This window comes from Zeugodacus cucurbitae, chromosome 3, assembly GCF_028554725.1.
Source record: "Zeugodacus cucurbitae isolate PBARC_wt_2022May chromosome 3, idZeuCucr1.2, whole genome shotgun sequence".
Classification (NCBI taxonomy): Eukaryota; Metazoa; Arthropoda; class Insecta; order Diptera; family Tephritidae; genus Zeugodacus; species Zeugodacus cucurbitae.
Window position 1 is genome coordinate 78,291,275 of NC_071668.1, and position 12,613 is coordinate 78,303,887.

Sequence of the window (12,613 nt, forward strand, 5' to 3'; positions counted from 1 at the left end):
TTCATACATATGCATATCCATTCATATGTGCTTTTGCAAGGGTTTAGTGTCCGACCGATACCAAAATTTTGGCCGATGTCGATGCCGATTCTTTCATCAACAAACTTATTTAGTAAATTAGTATAGTAACAAAATAAAAACAAAGACAAATAACATCACAAAATAGGTAAACAACTTAATTCATATGTAAATATGAAGTTGTTTAGTGATTTAATTAATATTCAAAACTAAATAAATTATTATTATAAGATATATGTTGATAGAACAAATAAGTTATTCGCGTTTTCTGAAAGCGAATCTGCAATCAGCAATATAGCTTTTTTCCGTTAAGGGGGTGTGACATTTTCAAAAAATCTATTTTTTATTTTTTGCTTATTCGATAGTTTATACTTTCAAAAATATCCTTTGAACGGGGTAAAATCGTATCTTGAATAGTTTTTGAATGGTAGCGTTCTAAAGAGCAATCGCTAACATGTATTAGCAACGAGATATTGACCGATCAACCTCAAATTTAAACTGAATGTTCTTGAATATATTTACTATACAATGACCTACGATCTTTTTGATTTGTTGAAAATTGTCAATTTGGCATTTAAAAAACGACAATTTTTTACCTACAAAATCGAAATTTTTTTCAGAACTCCGCCATTTTGTTAATGTTTGATATCTTTCAATATTCGTAGGTCATTGTATAGAGAATATATTCAACTCTAATAACCTTTTTAAATTTATGTGTTTCAGTTACTCATTCGGCCGGAATCATGTCAGCAGTTGGGGAACTTTTTTTTTTTTGACACCTCCCAAGACAACCCATAACTCCTTTATTTTTCAAAATTTTTGTAAAATAAAAATCTTAAATTAATTAAAAGTACACCTTATTATGTCCAAAAAACTTCGAAACATTCGACCGAGTACTTTCTTTAAAAAAATTCACTAAAATCGCCAATTTTTCATGGTCTACACTGGGTCTACATGGTCTATCCCTTAAGGACAAATATGAGCATAAAGGCCAATATTAAAAAAAATAGTATAGTAAAAAGAATCCGTTATTTTCAAAGATATGACTTTTGTCGTTTATATCTCGCATTGTGAAAGGCGGCAAATAGTGATAGTGACTCAATAGAAACTTCGGAAGCTTGTTTGGGAGGCTCTTTTCCATGCACCTTATATAGTCCAGGCCAGCACCAAGTGATTATTACAGGGTCACGTAATGGCAAACTTTTAAAAATAAATTAACCTAGTTACGAATGCTTCTATAATAGTGACTTTATGACATTATCTTCAAAATCTCAACAACTTTAAACAAAACTGTACATATTTGACATAAATGTGTAAATGAGTGTTTCTAGCAGTGCTAAATAAAACCTTTCATTAAACATAAGAATTCAAATTTTATGCTCTAAGGAAATCAAAAAAGGAAAAAAATGTATTTTAGTATAATCCGAAAGAAGTAGAAAGAATCGGCCAAATATATACCGATGCCGATGCTTAATTTTGTGGCCGATACTGGCCGATGCCGATACCAAGGCCAATCGGTCGGTCTCTACAAGGGTTATGCAGGTTAATGAACCTTGCAATCATATCAACTAGTTATGAACCAATTTAAAATTTGTATCAAGCTTAAATGCAACTAGTCTAGCCAATTGTGTTCTCTTCAAGTAAGTGACTATTATTTTTGCAAGCAGGACAGACATTGATTAGAAATATAGCAGACTCAAACTAGTTCAAATCAAACAGTTCATTCTATTTGGATTCACTGCCATATTTCTGAACCAACATTGTAAATATCAAAAAATTGGTCCAGGTCTGAGTCTTTTGGCTACTTCTCTGCAGGGTAGCTACGCGTATGTTGTTGCTATACAAGTACCCGTTCTTATAGTTGTTTCAGCAATATCATTGCAATAGCATAGGGATTCGAAGTGTAACTTAGAGCATGGTTTAATTTGTGTGTACAGAATGTAAATTCAATGATTTATTCACCACTTTGTAATACAATATATGTGATTTGTGATCTTAACTTAAGCAAATATAAATTTATAAGGTCATATTATTCAAATAAAGAAATGAAATCGAAGGTTCATTTCAAAATATTTTTCTACAAAAAACAAAAAAAAGGGAATATACTTACATAATAAATGCTGTCTTCTCAGGTGTATAATTAACTGAATACACATACATGCCTACATGTTGGTTGGCTTAAAATATGTTTTAGAACACAAATACATACAAATGTATGCATGTAAATACCGTTGGTTATATTTCTCTTAAGTGCCAACGGCATGTTTTTTTGTGCGTTGTTGGCGCTACTTTCTTTTGTTCTTTTGTGCGAGTTCATTGAAAATAGGCCCAAGGGCCAATTAAAGTAACATGTGAGCAGCTCTGCTGTATGTATTTTCAATAAGCTTAATGTTTTGAGTGAGCAGTGAATTAGTGTACACATAATGCTCAGTTAGCAAACGAAAAAAAATAAATAAATTGTCTAATAACAGCTGTACAAAAATTGGTTATTAAAAATAGATAATGCAATGCTTATCAGAGTTATTGGATAATCAAGCTTTTATTGAGCTTTATTCAATATTAGAGCTCAACAAAAAAACTCAAATTAGCTTAGTATGGAGTATTTACCGTAATAATCATATGTAAATTTGCATAGTGAAAATTAAAAAAAAATATTAATAAACGCAATTTTTTTTTTTGCATAAATTCGTTATTTTAATTTAAGTTTTTTTTGCGTTGCCAAATTATTCACACCTCCATGGACTCATTAGAAGTGATTAAATTATAACTAAGTGTTGATTAGTTAAAAGCCCATGATTGTTTGACGTACTCGTAATAATTGCATGCATGCGTTCATACATATGCATATCCATTCATATGTGCTTTTGCAAGGGTTTAGTGTCCGACCGATACCAAAATTTTGGCCGATGTCGATGCCGATTCTTTCATCAACAAACTTATTTAGTAAATTAGTATAGTAACAAAATAAAAACAAAGACAAATAACATCACAAAATAGGTAAACAACTTAATTCATATGTAAATATGAAGTTGTTTAGTGATTTAATTAATATTCAAAACTAAATAAATTATTATTATAAGATATATGTTGATAGAACAAATAAGTTATTCGCGTTTTCTGAAAGCGAATCTGCAATCAGCAATATAGCTTTTTTCCGTTAAGGGGGTGTGACATTTTCAAAAAATCTATTTTTTATTTTTTGCTTATTCGATAGTTTATACTTTCAAAAATATCCTTTGAACGGGGTAAAATCGTATCTTGAATAGTTTTTGAATGGTAGCGTTCTAAAGAGCAATCGCTAACATGTATTAGCAACGAGATATTGACCGATCAACCTCAAATTTAAACTGAATGTTCTTGAATATATTTACTATACAATGACCTACGATCTTTTTGATTTGTTGAAAATTGTCAATTTGGCATTTAAAAAACGACAATTTTTTACCTACAAAATCGAAATTTTTTTCAGAACTCCGCCATTTTGTTAATGTTTGATATCTTTCAATATTCGTAGGTCATTGTATAGAGAATATATTCAACTCTAATAACCTTTTTAAATTTATGTGTTTCAGTTACTCATTCGGCCGGAATCATGTCAGCAGTTGGGGAACTTTTTTTTTTTTGACACCTCCCAAGACAACCCATAACTCCTTTATTTTTCAAAATTTTTGTAAAATAAAAATCTTAAATTAATTAAAAGTACACCTTATTATGTCCAAAAAACTTCGAAACATTCGACCGAGTACTTTCTTTAAAAAAATTCACTAAAATCGCCAATTTTTCATGGTCTACACTGGGTCTACATGGTCTATCCCTTAAGGACAAATATGAGCATAAAGGCCAATATTAAAAAAAATAGTATAGTAAAAAGAATCCGTTATTTTCAAAGATATGACTTTTGTCGTTTATATCTCGCATTGTGAAAGGCGGCAAATAGTGATAGTGACTCAATAGAAACTTCGGAAGCTTGTTTGGGAGGCTCTTTTCCATGCACCTTATATAGTCCAGGCCAGCACCAAGTGATTATTACAGGGTCACGTAATGGCAAACTTTTAAAAATAAATTAACCTAGTTACGAATGCTTCTATAATAGTGACTTTATGACATTATCTTCAAAATCTCAACAACTTTAAACAAAACTGTACATATTTGACATAAATGTGTAAATGAGTGTTTCTAGCAGTGCTAAATAAAACCTTTCATTAAACATAAGAATTCAAATTTTATGCTCTAAGGAAATCAAAAAAGGAAAAAAATGTATTTTAGTATAATCCGAAAGAAGTAGAAAGAATCGGCCAAATATATACCGATGCCGATGCTTAATTTTGTGGCCGATACTGGCCGATGCCGATACCAAGGCCAATCGGTCGGTCTCTACAAGGGTTATGCAGGTTAATGAACCTTGCAATCATATCAACTAGTTATGAACCAATTTAAAATTTGTATCAAGCTTAAATGCAACTAGTCTAGCCAATTGTGTTCTCTTCAAGTAAGTGACTATTATTTTTGCAAGCAGGACAGACATTGATTAGAAATATAGCAGACTCAAACTAGTTCAAATCAAACAGTTCATTCTATTTGGATTCACTGCCATATTTCTGAACCAACATTGTAAATATCAAAAAATTGGTCCAGGTCTGAGTCTTTTGGCTACTTCTCTGCAGGGTAGCTACGCGTATGTTGTTGCTATACAAGTACCCGTTCTTATAGTTGTTTCAGCAATATCATTGCAATAGCATAGGGATTCGAAGTGTAACTTAGAGCATGGTTTAATTTGTGTGTACAGAATGTAAATTCAATGATTTATTCACCACTTTGTAATACAATATATGTGATTTGTGATCTTAACTTAAGCAAATATAAATTTATAAGGTCATATTATTCAAATAAAGAAATGAAATCGAAGGTTCATTTCAAAATATTTTTCTACAAAAAACAAAAAAAAGGGAATATACTTACATAATAAATGCTGTCTTCTCAGGTGTATAATTAACTGAATACACATACATGCCTACATGTTGGTTGGCTTAAAATATGTTTTAGAACACAAATACATACAAATGTATGCATGTAAATACCGTTGGTTATATTTCTCTTAAGTGCCAACGGCATGTTTTTTTGTGCGTTGTTGGCGCTACTTTCTTTTGTTCTTTTGTGCGAGTTCATTGAAAATAGGCCCAAGGGCCAATTAAAGTAACATGTGAGCAGCTCTGCTGTATGTATTTTCAATAAGCTTAATGTTTTGAGTGAGCAGTGAATTAGTGTACACATAATGCTCAGTTAGCAAACGAAAAAAAATAAATAAATTGTCTAATAACAGCTGTACAAAAATTGGTTATTAAAAGGAAACACTTTGAGAATGTGTGTACGAATAATTACATTATCAAATTTCTATATGGGCCTCGTATATTAAACTTTTTTTTGATAATTTGGAAACACAACTTCTTTGGTTTTTTTAAATTACATTTCTTTCTAAAAATTTTTTATTGTTTTTGTCATTACTTACCCACTGTCAGCAGACACAGAAAGGTGCAGCATATTGACCAATTCAGTAAATAAGTAAGCTGCATTTTCTAAATTACGTTATGATTATCTAAAATTTTAAGTCTTTACGCTTCAAATACTTTGGCAGCTTTTGTGGATTGCTATAACGCCGCTGGTCTTATTGATTTAGATGGCATAGTTTTGGAGATTTTCGAATTTATGCGCACTGTTTGATGAGTTTTTTAGTTCTTGTTGTTGTTGGTTTGAATATTTCTGTAAAAAATTTGAGAAAATATTGATTAATATTTAGAAGAAAGTGTTTTATATTTATTGAAATTATGATTTGTGACTATAACTATGTATAATGGGCGAAATCCACGTTTTTATATCTCTGGTTGATTACAGATCGTACATAAGAATTACGGAGATGAAATCTTAATAAAGTTAGTTAAGAATATTCCTCACTTATTTGTTAGAAGTCGCACTGAAAATAATAAATGTACATAAATTGTATATACACCCGCTTTAAAATAAGAATACACACACACAGCGCTAGCAATTCATTCTTTTCATATTCTTCGCCACTTATCCGGCTTTATGGCGCAATTTGCTAATCTGAGGAAATATTTGCATATAAACTTTTGATGGCCACACACTACAACCGCAATGCTAATCCCTAGATCCGTTCGCAATTTTCACGCCCTCACTAGTTACACGCCAGACAACAAGGAGCAGCCAGCAGAGACAACAAATATGAGTAAAGCGAATGCATACGAGTATGGCAGGTTTTTATTGTAAATGCATACATGCTTGACATAATCCGTTAATAAATATTTACAGCTTACTCGCATCCAAGGCAGGTTGGGAAACAGTGACAGCGGCGCAAAGTCAGGGAGAAATGCAAATTGTGCTGGGATATATGGCTTAATAACTGAAGGAAAGCGCAAGAAGTGATTGCAGTTTAAATAAAAAAGAGATCGCTGAGGAAGGAAAATAAAATAATTACTATGGGCTTTACGAACCGGTTGAGAGAGATTCAAATACAATTTAAAAACATTAAATTCCAAAAGTTGTTAAAATTAGTTATTCGCCACATGCGAGCGCCACTGTTTACATTACATACAACGAACTAATAACGCAAAGCGAGCAACCATAAACAAGATTTATTTCTTAATTGGCTATATGGTGTCTACCATGCGGGCAACAATTCCAACTAGATTAATGTGCATACAACTTTAACGAATAAACAATGCCAGCACATACATACAAACATATATAAATGTGTGGGGATGTGCGACAATGCATATTTCTGAATGAATGTGTGTGTGTGTTTGTGTAATTGTAACTGTCCTCGAGAAAAAAATGACATGCAACAAAATGCGTTGACTTGGATTTAGCGGTAAATGTAGAGAATGGTAGCAAAAGCAATTAAAAGTTTCATTTTAGTTTGCCTACATTTCACTGGCGGGCAAATGGGTGAAGAGAATTATTGGTGGCAGAACAATTGTAAATAAAAACAGCGTGCAAATGGAAGAATGCAATTGGAAATTTATGCAAAAAGTGGCACGACGAAGGAACAATTCACTTAAACTGCTGCAGCTCTAACTTAAATGAAAATATTTTCTTTATACACAATTAAGATCTCAATTACAGAAGTGTGGTAGATTAATAAGGAATTTTAAAAGAATGGCAATTTGCTTGTAAATTATTCGAAAAATGCAACATTTTATGTAATTAATGAAGAACATTCACTAATTAATATGTTACGTATACGCCGCGTATGACCCGCATGGTTACCAAAGAGTGCACATTAACACTCGAAGGTTTTTAAATTGAGTCAACATTTAAACTGTGCGAGCAATTGTGTGCAATTTTCGTTTAATTGCATTGACTTTGAATTTTTCCGATCGCTTTTCCAACTGCAATCGCCAGTAAATGAACATGAAAAGTGTAATGAAAGCGAAACGGCTAACAATAACAATGAAGTGTAAATGCTAAATGTTAACAATACCAAAACCAACGGTAATAGTTAGATTAGTGGTTGATTATGATTTTGATTGCATCGATGGCATTGATGGCATTGATTGCGGTGATTTCGGCCATGTAATATACTAATGGAATTAATATTGCATGGAGTTGGTCCGTTATACTGCAGTTTACATTCGCAGTTATTTGCATGTGTGTGTGTGTTGCTGTGTTTGCCTCGAAGCACATAGTTTCAGCAGAATGTTTGTTGGCGCTCAGCACTTCTCGAACAATTGCAAATGTTGACAGCAGCGCTTGTTAGGTGATTATCATAAAAGTGTATGCGTTGAGCGCATAGTTCCGGTTTTTGGCATTCGCAGTTGTTTTTGTTGTTGTTTCAGTTCACAGTAGTCGTTGCAAAATAAACACGAAAAATCTGAAATATTTTTTTCGTTATGCAAAACCGTGAAATTTCGTAACACAAGCGAAAATATTTTGATTTTGAGCAGGTGTTTAACGGATGGATGGCAGTTCATATGAGCTCTTGATGAGGAGGACACTTTATAAATGCGCAATAATTATAACTAAGCAAATTCAATTGCAAATCGCGAGCTCTATGTTATTCGTCGTAGTCCTTATAAACTCAATAATCTACCAAATTTTTTTATCGATCTCGGTTTCTGTTCCATATTTCATTATCTCATTGTTTAGAATAGTGATGAGCGATATTTCACTACCAATGATTTTTCACTGTTATTGAAATATATCATTTAACAACTGCGATCCCTTCACTGCTTCAAAATGAAAAAATCGGTTTTTGGTGATTGTCGCGCTCCTGGTGATCGTGGAGTCATGGTGGATGGATGAAAAAGTTAGTGCTCGATAGCACCAACATGTATAAATAGAATTCCATCCACCTAGTGCATCCGTTCCATTCGCCAGTGACCACCAAAGGTGCATCATTGGGTGACCATCGACATATGGTACTCGTGCGATTGTCGCGCTCCTGGTGACGCTAGGTTCGCTACCAATGGCTTAAATGGTAGCCAATGGAACCTACTAGGTGGCCCAAAGCGTTTGAGCCACCACCCGGACGCACCCGATCCAAAGTGAAATATTCGGTTTTTATGGTACTCATATTATTGTCGCGCTCCTGCTTTGAGTTGTGATCGCTATAGCACAGTCATTCAAAAAATCGCAATATCGCTCATCACTAGTATAATCATCACTTGAGATGGTTGAGAGGAATGAAAGGACGTGTGCAAATTAGTTCGTTTGGTGCTAACAAGATGAGATGAGAGATGGCACTGTTGGCTAAAATCCGTAATTACTCAATTAATAGGCAAGGAATTTTTTTCAAATCACTTCAATTGCTAATCTTTGCAAGCAATAAAAAACAATGAATTGTATGTATTTTTTATTTTTTCTTACATCCGTCTCATCGAATAAACAAATGATTTTAATCAAAACGTTAGTTTTCCAATATTGTCCCACTTATCCCAAAATGTTGCCAATTTATTTTTTCAAATGTCAGCATTTCAATTTATCACGGTATATTGCAATCAGATTGTCAATTGTTGGGTATATTAGAGTGAATCGTGACTCCATTAACGATAAACATGTGCATGGTTTACTTAACTTGATACAGTGTAGTCTGAAATTTGGATATGTAAAGGGTTAAGATAATATACCATTCGATATCCTCAATTGGTAAAGAGAGCGACATGTGATTTATTCGTGACTTTTTGATTTTTCAACACCTATATTAATCCTCTTAGTGCTTAGACTTTTTTTTTTTGAGTGTACGATGGAAGCTAAAAGGTCTGTATAGCTGAGATAAGTCCAAAAAAGGACCGAAATCACTAAGTGCAAATATTTTGTTTTAAATAATAGTTTTATACCTCTAAAATTGCTTCCAAACCTATATTCATCGAAATGGTTAAATTGTTTCCAAAGGTATTGTAAATAATCTTAAAATAGAACGCATCTTTCGTAAGAAGTATGTATTTTCGATTTTTGTTTGGGGAAGCGATGTTCTCTTCCAAGCCGAGGCAAAATCTGACTTCATAAAAAAAAATCTAACAACTTATTAGACGAAATTTGAAATAACTACAAAATCCAACTTCAACTCAATTTTTAGCACTCGGCTAGAAGAACTCATAAAATGAATACGCCTACTAAATCAGTTCTCCTACATATTATATTTGATGTCCATCTCTTGAATTTTTGCAATCACTAACTTGTGAATGACTTACTCCATAAAATATCAAATATATACGAATATATACGAGGATATTTTTTTCTAAACCTCATTTCGTAATTATAAATTTAGCTTTGGAATTAAAATTGAGTTGCACAGGTAAAGAATGAAGTGAGCAGTGCAATAAAGTAGATAAAAAGCGAAAACGATAACACAGTTTAAATGAGAAAAGTAAATGAAGTGCCTGACAGTGCCCTGGGGTAGCCGGCAAGTGCGCTTTTGCCCACGTTATCTTCCGTCCAATCCCGCAATACTTATGTGCTTTGCTCTTACTTATCCCCTCCCTGCCGCGATTCGACTCTTCGAATTCTAAGCTCGTAGTTAGTTGCGCCGAGAAGCTTTGTGCAAAAAATAATATTATTGAAGGATTAAAGTTTTCGAGGAGTTGGATTGCAGTGCAACTGGAGGACGGCATGTAACGGTGCTCAACTCATATTTCCTGTGCTGCGAGTTGGGGCAACTTTGGCGCCGGTGCAGCAGGTGCAACAACAACACTTGTAGCAACACGATGAATAACTACACGAGAAAGAACGTAAGTCGTAAGGATAATTGAAGTAGTTACACGGATAAATGCCGCACATTGTGAACGGCGAAAAGGGAGGCGAAGAGCCTAAGCACTGGTAGCTGGCTACTTTGCTCCAGCAATAGCGAGTTTGCCGTGAACTCTGAATGTGTTTATAAATCGTTTGCTGCGTATTTGCCTTCATATATATGCGTGTGTGTGTGTGTATGTGTGTCATGTGTATGTTTGGTTGTCTATTTAAGGCGCTTCGCTAAAGTTGTGCCACTAAGAGTTTAATCGGCAACAGAGTGACTGCGCCAGAAATAACAGCGTACAGCATTTTGCACTTGTGTTTCTCTGCATTTTGACCAACTTAAAAATATGCTGTCCATTTTGCACTTAATTCGCAGAAAAAGTCTGCTTAGTGCAACCAAGGAGTCCATTAAAACTCGCAGCTCTGTAACCAAGGCAACTTTTAGAAGTATATTTTTGTTTGAAACGCAGACGATTTCTTCATTATTCCGCAGCATAAATGCCATGCAAATGGAAGATAAACAAACGGAATTGAACTATTTAAGTTGCTAATAATGTTGCGTTATTTTAGTTGGGTGCGAAGTGAAAAACTGTGGAAATTGTGGAACTAAAGACTCAAAGTTAAGGAAAAATACAGATGGAGTCACTTCAAATAATATTTAATAAAAAAAATAATAATAATTTGTTTCGTTAACCTTTAATGATACAAACTATCGAATATGTAGAATATTTACAAAAAATCGAAAAAAAATTTCATCCTTTTTAGAACTTAAAATGGCTAACATTTTTAGACCAGCTTTTAATGACGCTTTGAAATGTGGAAACGTTATCAAATAGATATCTTGTTTTCGCCAAATCTACGAAAGTGCCGAATCAAACAAACAAGTGGTTTAGATAATTATAATATGAATGCAATGGTAGAACCTGGTTAACGTTTTATCAGAGACAATTTTATGCCTTGGAGTACGTATACATACTTATCTTTTATAATATAGTATATTACATTAATTTTGAAGCGGTGTAAGACTTTTAGACACTTCCTTGGTGGGAAAGTAGCAACAACACTTTAACCACTAGTGAATGTATTTTAAAGCAATTTATAAATCTCCGGAAAAGCGAATTATCTTGATCTTATCTAAATTATCTAAATTCACAAAGGGCATGTGTGGTTCACTAAGGCTTCTCACACAGAGACATATTCCAGTGATGTAACTTTGACTGACTTCGCAGTATCTTGCATATATATAGATATAATTTATTTATACCTTTCACACAAAGAAACTATGAGTAATAGCTTTATCATAAAGTTGATAGTAAAGTTATTGTTCTAAAAGGTATGCCCGCCAAAATCTATTAAAACCAAAAATACCCCTTAATAGAATCAATAGGTCAATAGAAGAGGCATAACAAAATTTAACTTCTACTTTTTTAACATCATAAATAAAAGTAAGAGAGTTTATTAAAGATTTTAACTAAAATTTCTTTTAATTTCTTACATTTATTTTACATCTAAAAGCGGATTCGTTATTTCTGGAAAGAATTATAAATACTCCTGCAGAGTCTCCTAACTCACAGTACTTTTTTAATTAATCTGATAAAATAATTACGTCACACATGTCGTGATAAAAAGAACTCAAAGTGGGAGATACTCACCATCTACCGTTTACTGTTTGTGGTTATTCCAAAATTAGATTGCTTTTTTGTTGATATGTCCATGCATAAATGCAAAAGAGTAATATTTAAATTCCTGTTTTTCCATGAAAGCATAACATTTCGATATTTAAACTATTTCTTAGCCATTTCACTATTTTAAATCACTTAAAATTCGCATAGTTTCACAACACTGAAAAAGATGAATATTAAATTACAAATACTGTCTTGAAAAGTATAAAACTACATATTCTCCACCGTTCCGCAAGTACCAAATACTGTAAGTGCTTTTTACAGCGCTTCAGCATCGATTTCTCACATACTATATGTCGGTGGATTGCTCAATGTCTGCTTTTAATTAAAAATTGTGTATTCTCTTTTAATTGAATATATTTTAATTAATGCTCAAACACGCACTGAATACCGAAAGCACGTTCACAACAACACACACACATACACCCACACAAGTACACGTAAGTGCACATGCAGATGCAGCTGCGGCACTTGAAGTCAAGTAATTTGCTCAAATGCAAATTGACACAATCACATCCGCAATGCGAGCTGCGCGCAGCCACCACCACCACCACGAGTGACAGCAGTCGCAGCCAGTGCAGCGGTCAGAACACTACCGCCAAGTGACAGCCGAAAAGTGCTGGGACGCGCATGCAACTTCAGCTGCACATACACTGTTGCACGCCGTA

At 33.4% G+C, this 12,613-nt stretch overlaps 1 protein-coding gene across 2 annotated transcripts in view; it reads right to left on the bottom strand.

The window, feature by feature from the left end:
- The window catches only part of LOC105211511 (uncharacterized), a 98,837-nt gene that overhangs the window by 84,953 nt on the left and 1,271 nt on the right, over window positions 1–12,613 (bottom strand). For both annotated transcript variants that reach the window (XM_029039742.2, XM_054227347.1), the window contains exons 2-3: window positions 11,916–12,105; window positions 5,525–5,775 (exon numbers count right to left, since the gene is read on the bottom strand). In XM_029039742.2, the coding sequence (XP_028895575.2) occupies window positions 5,525–5,588 (64 nt within the window). In that variant the 5' untranslated portion in view covers window positions 5,589–5,775; window positions 11,916–12,105. The remainder of the gene's footprint in view (window positions 1–5,524; window positions 5,776–11,915; window positions 12,106–12,613) is intronic.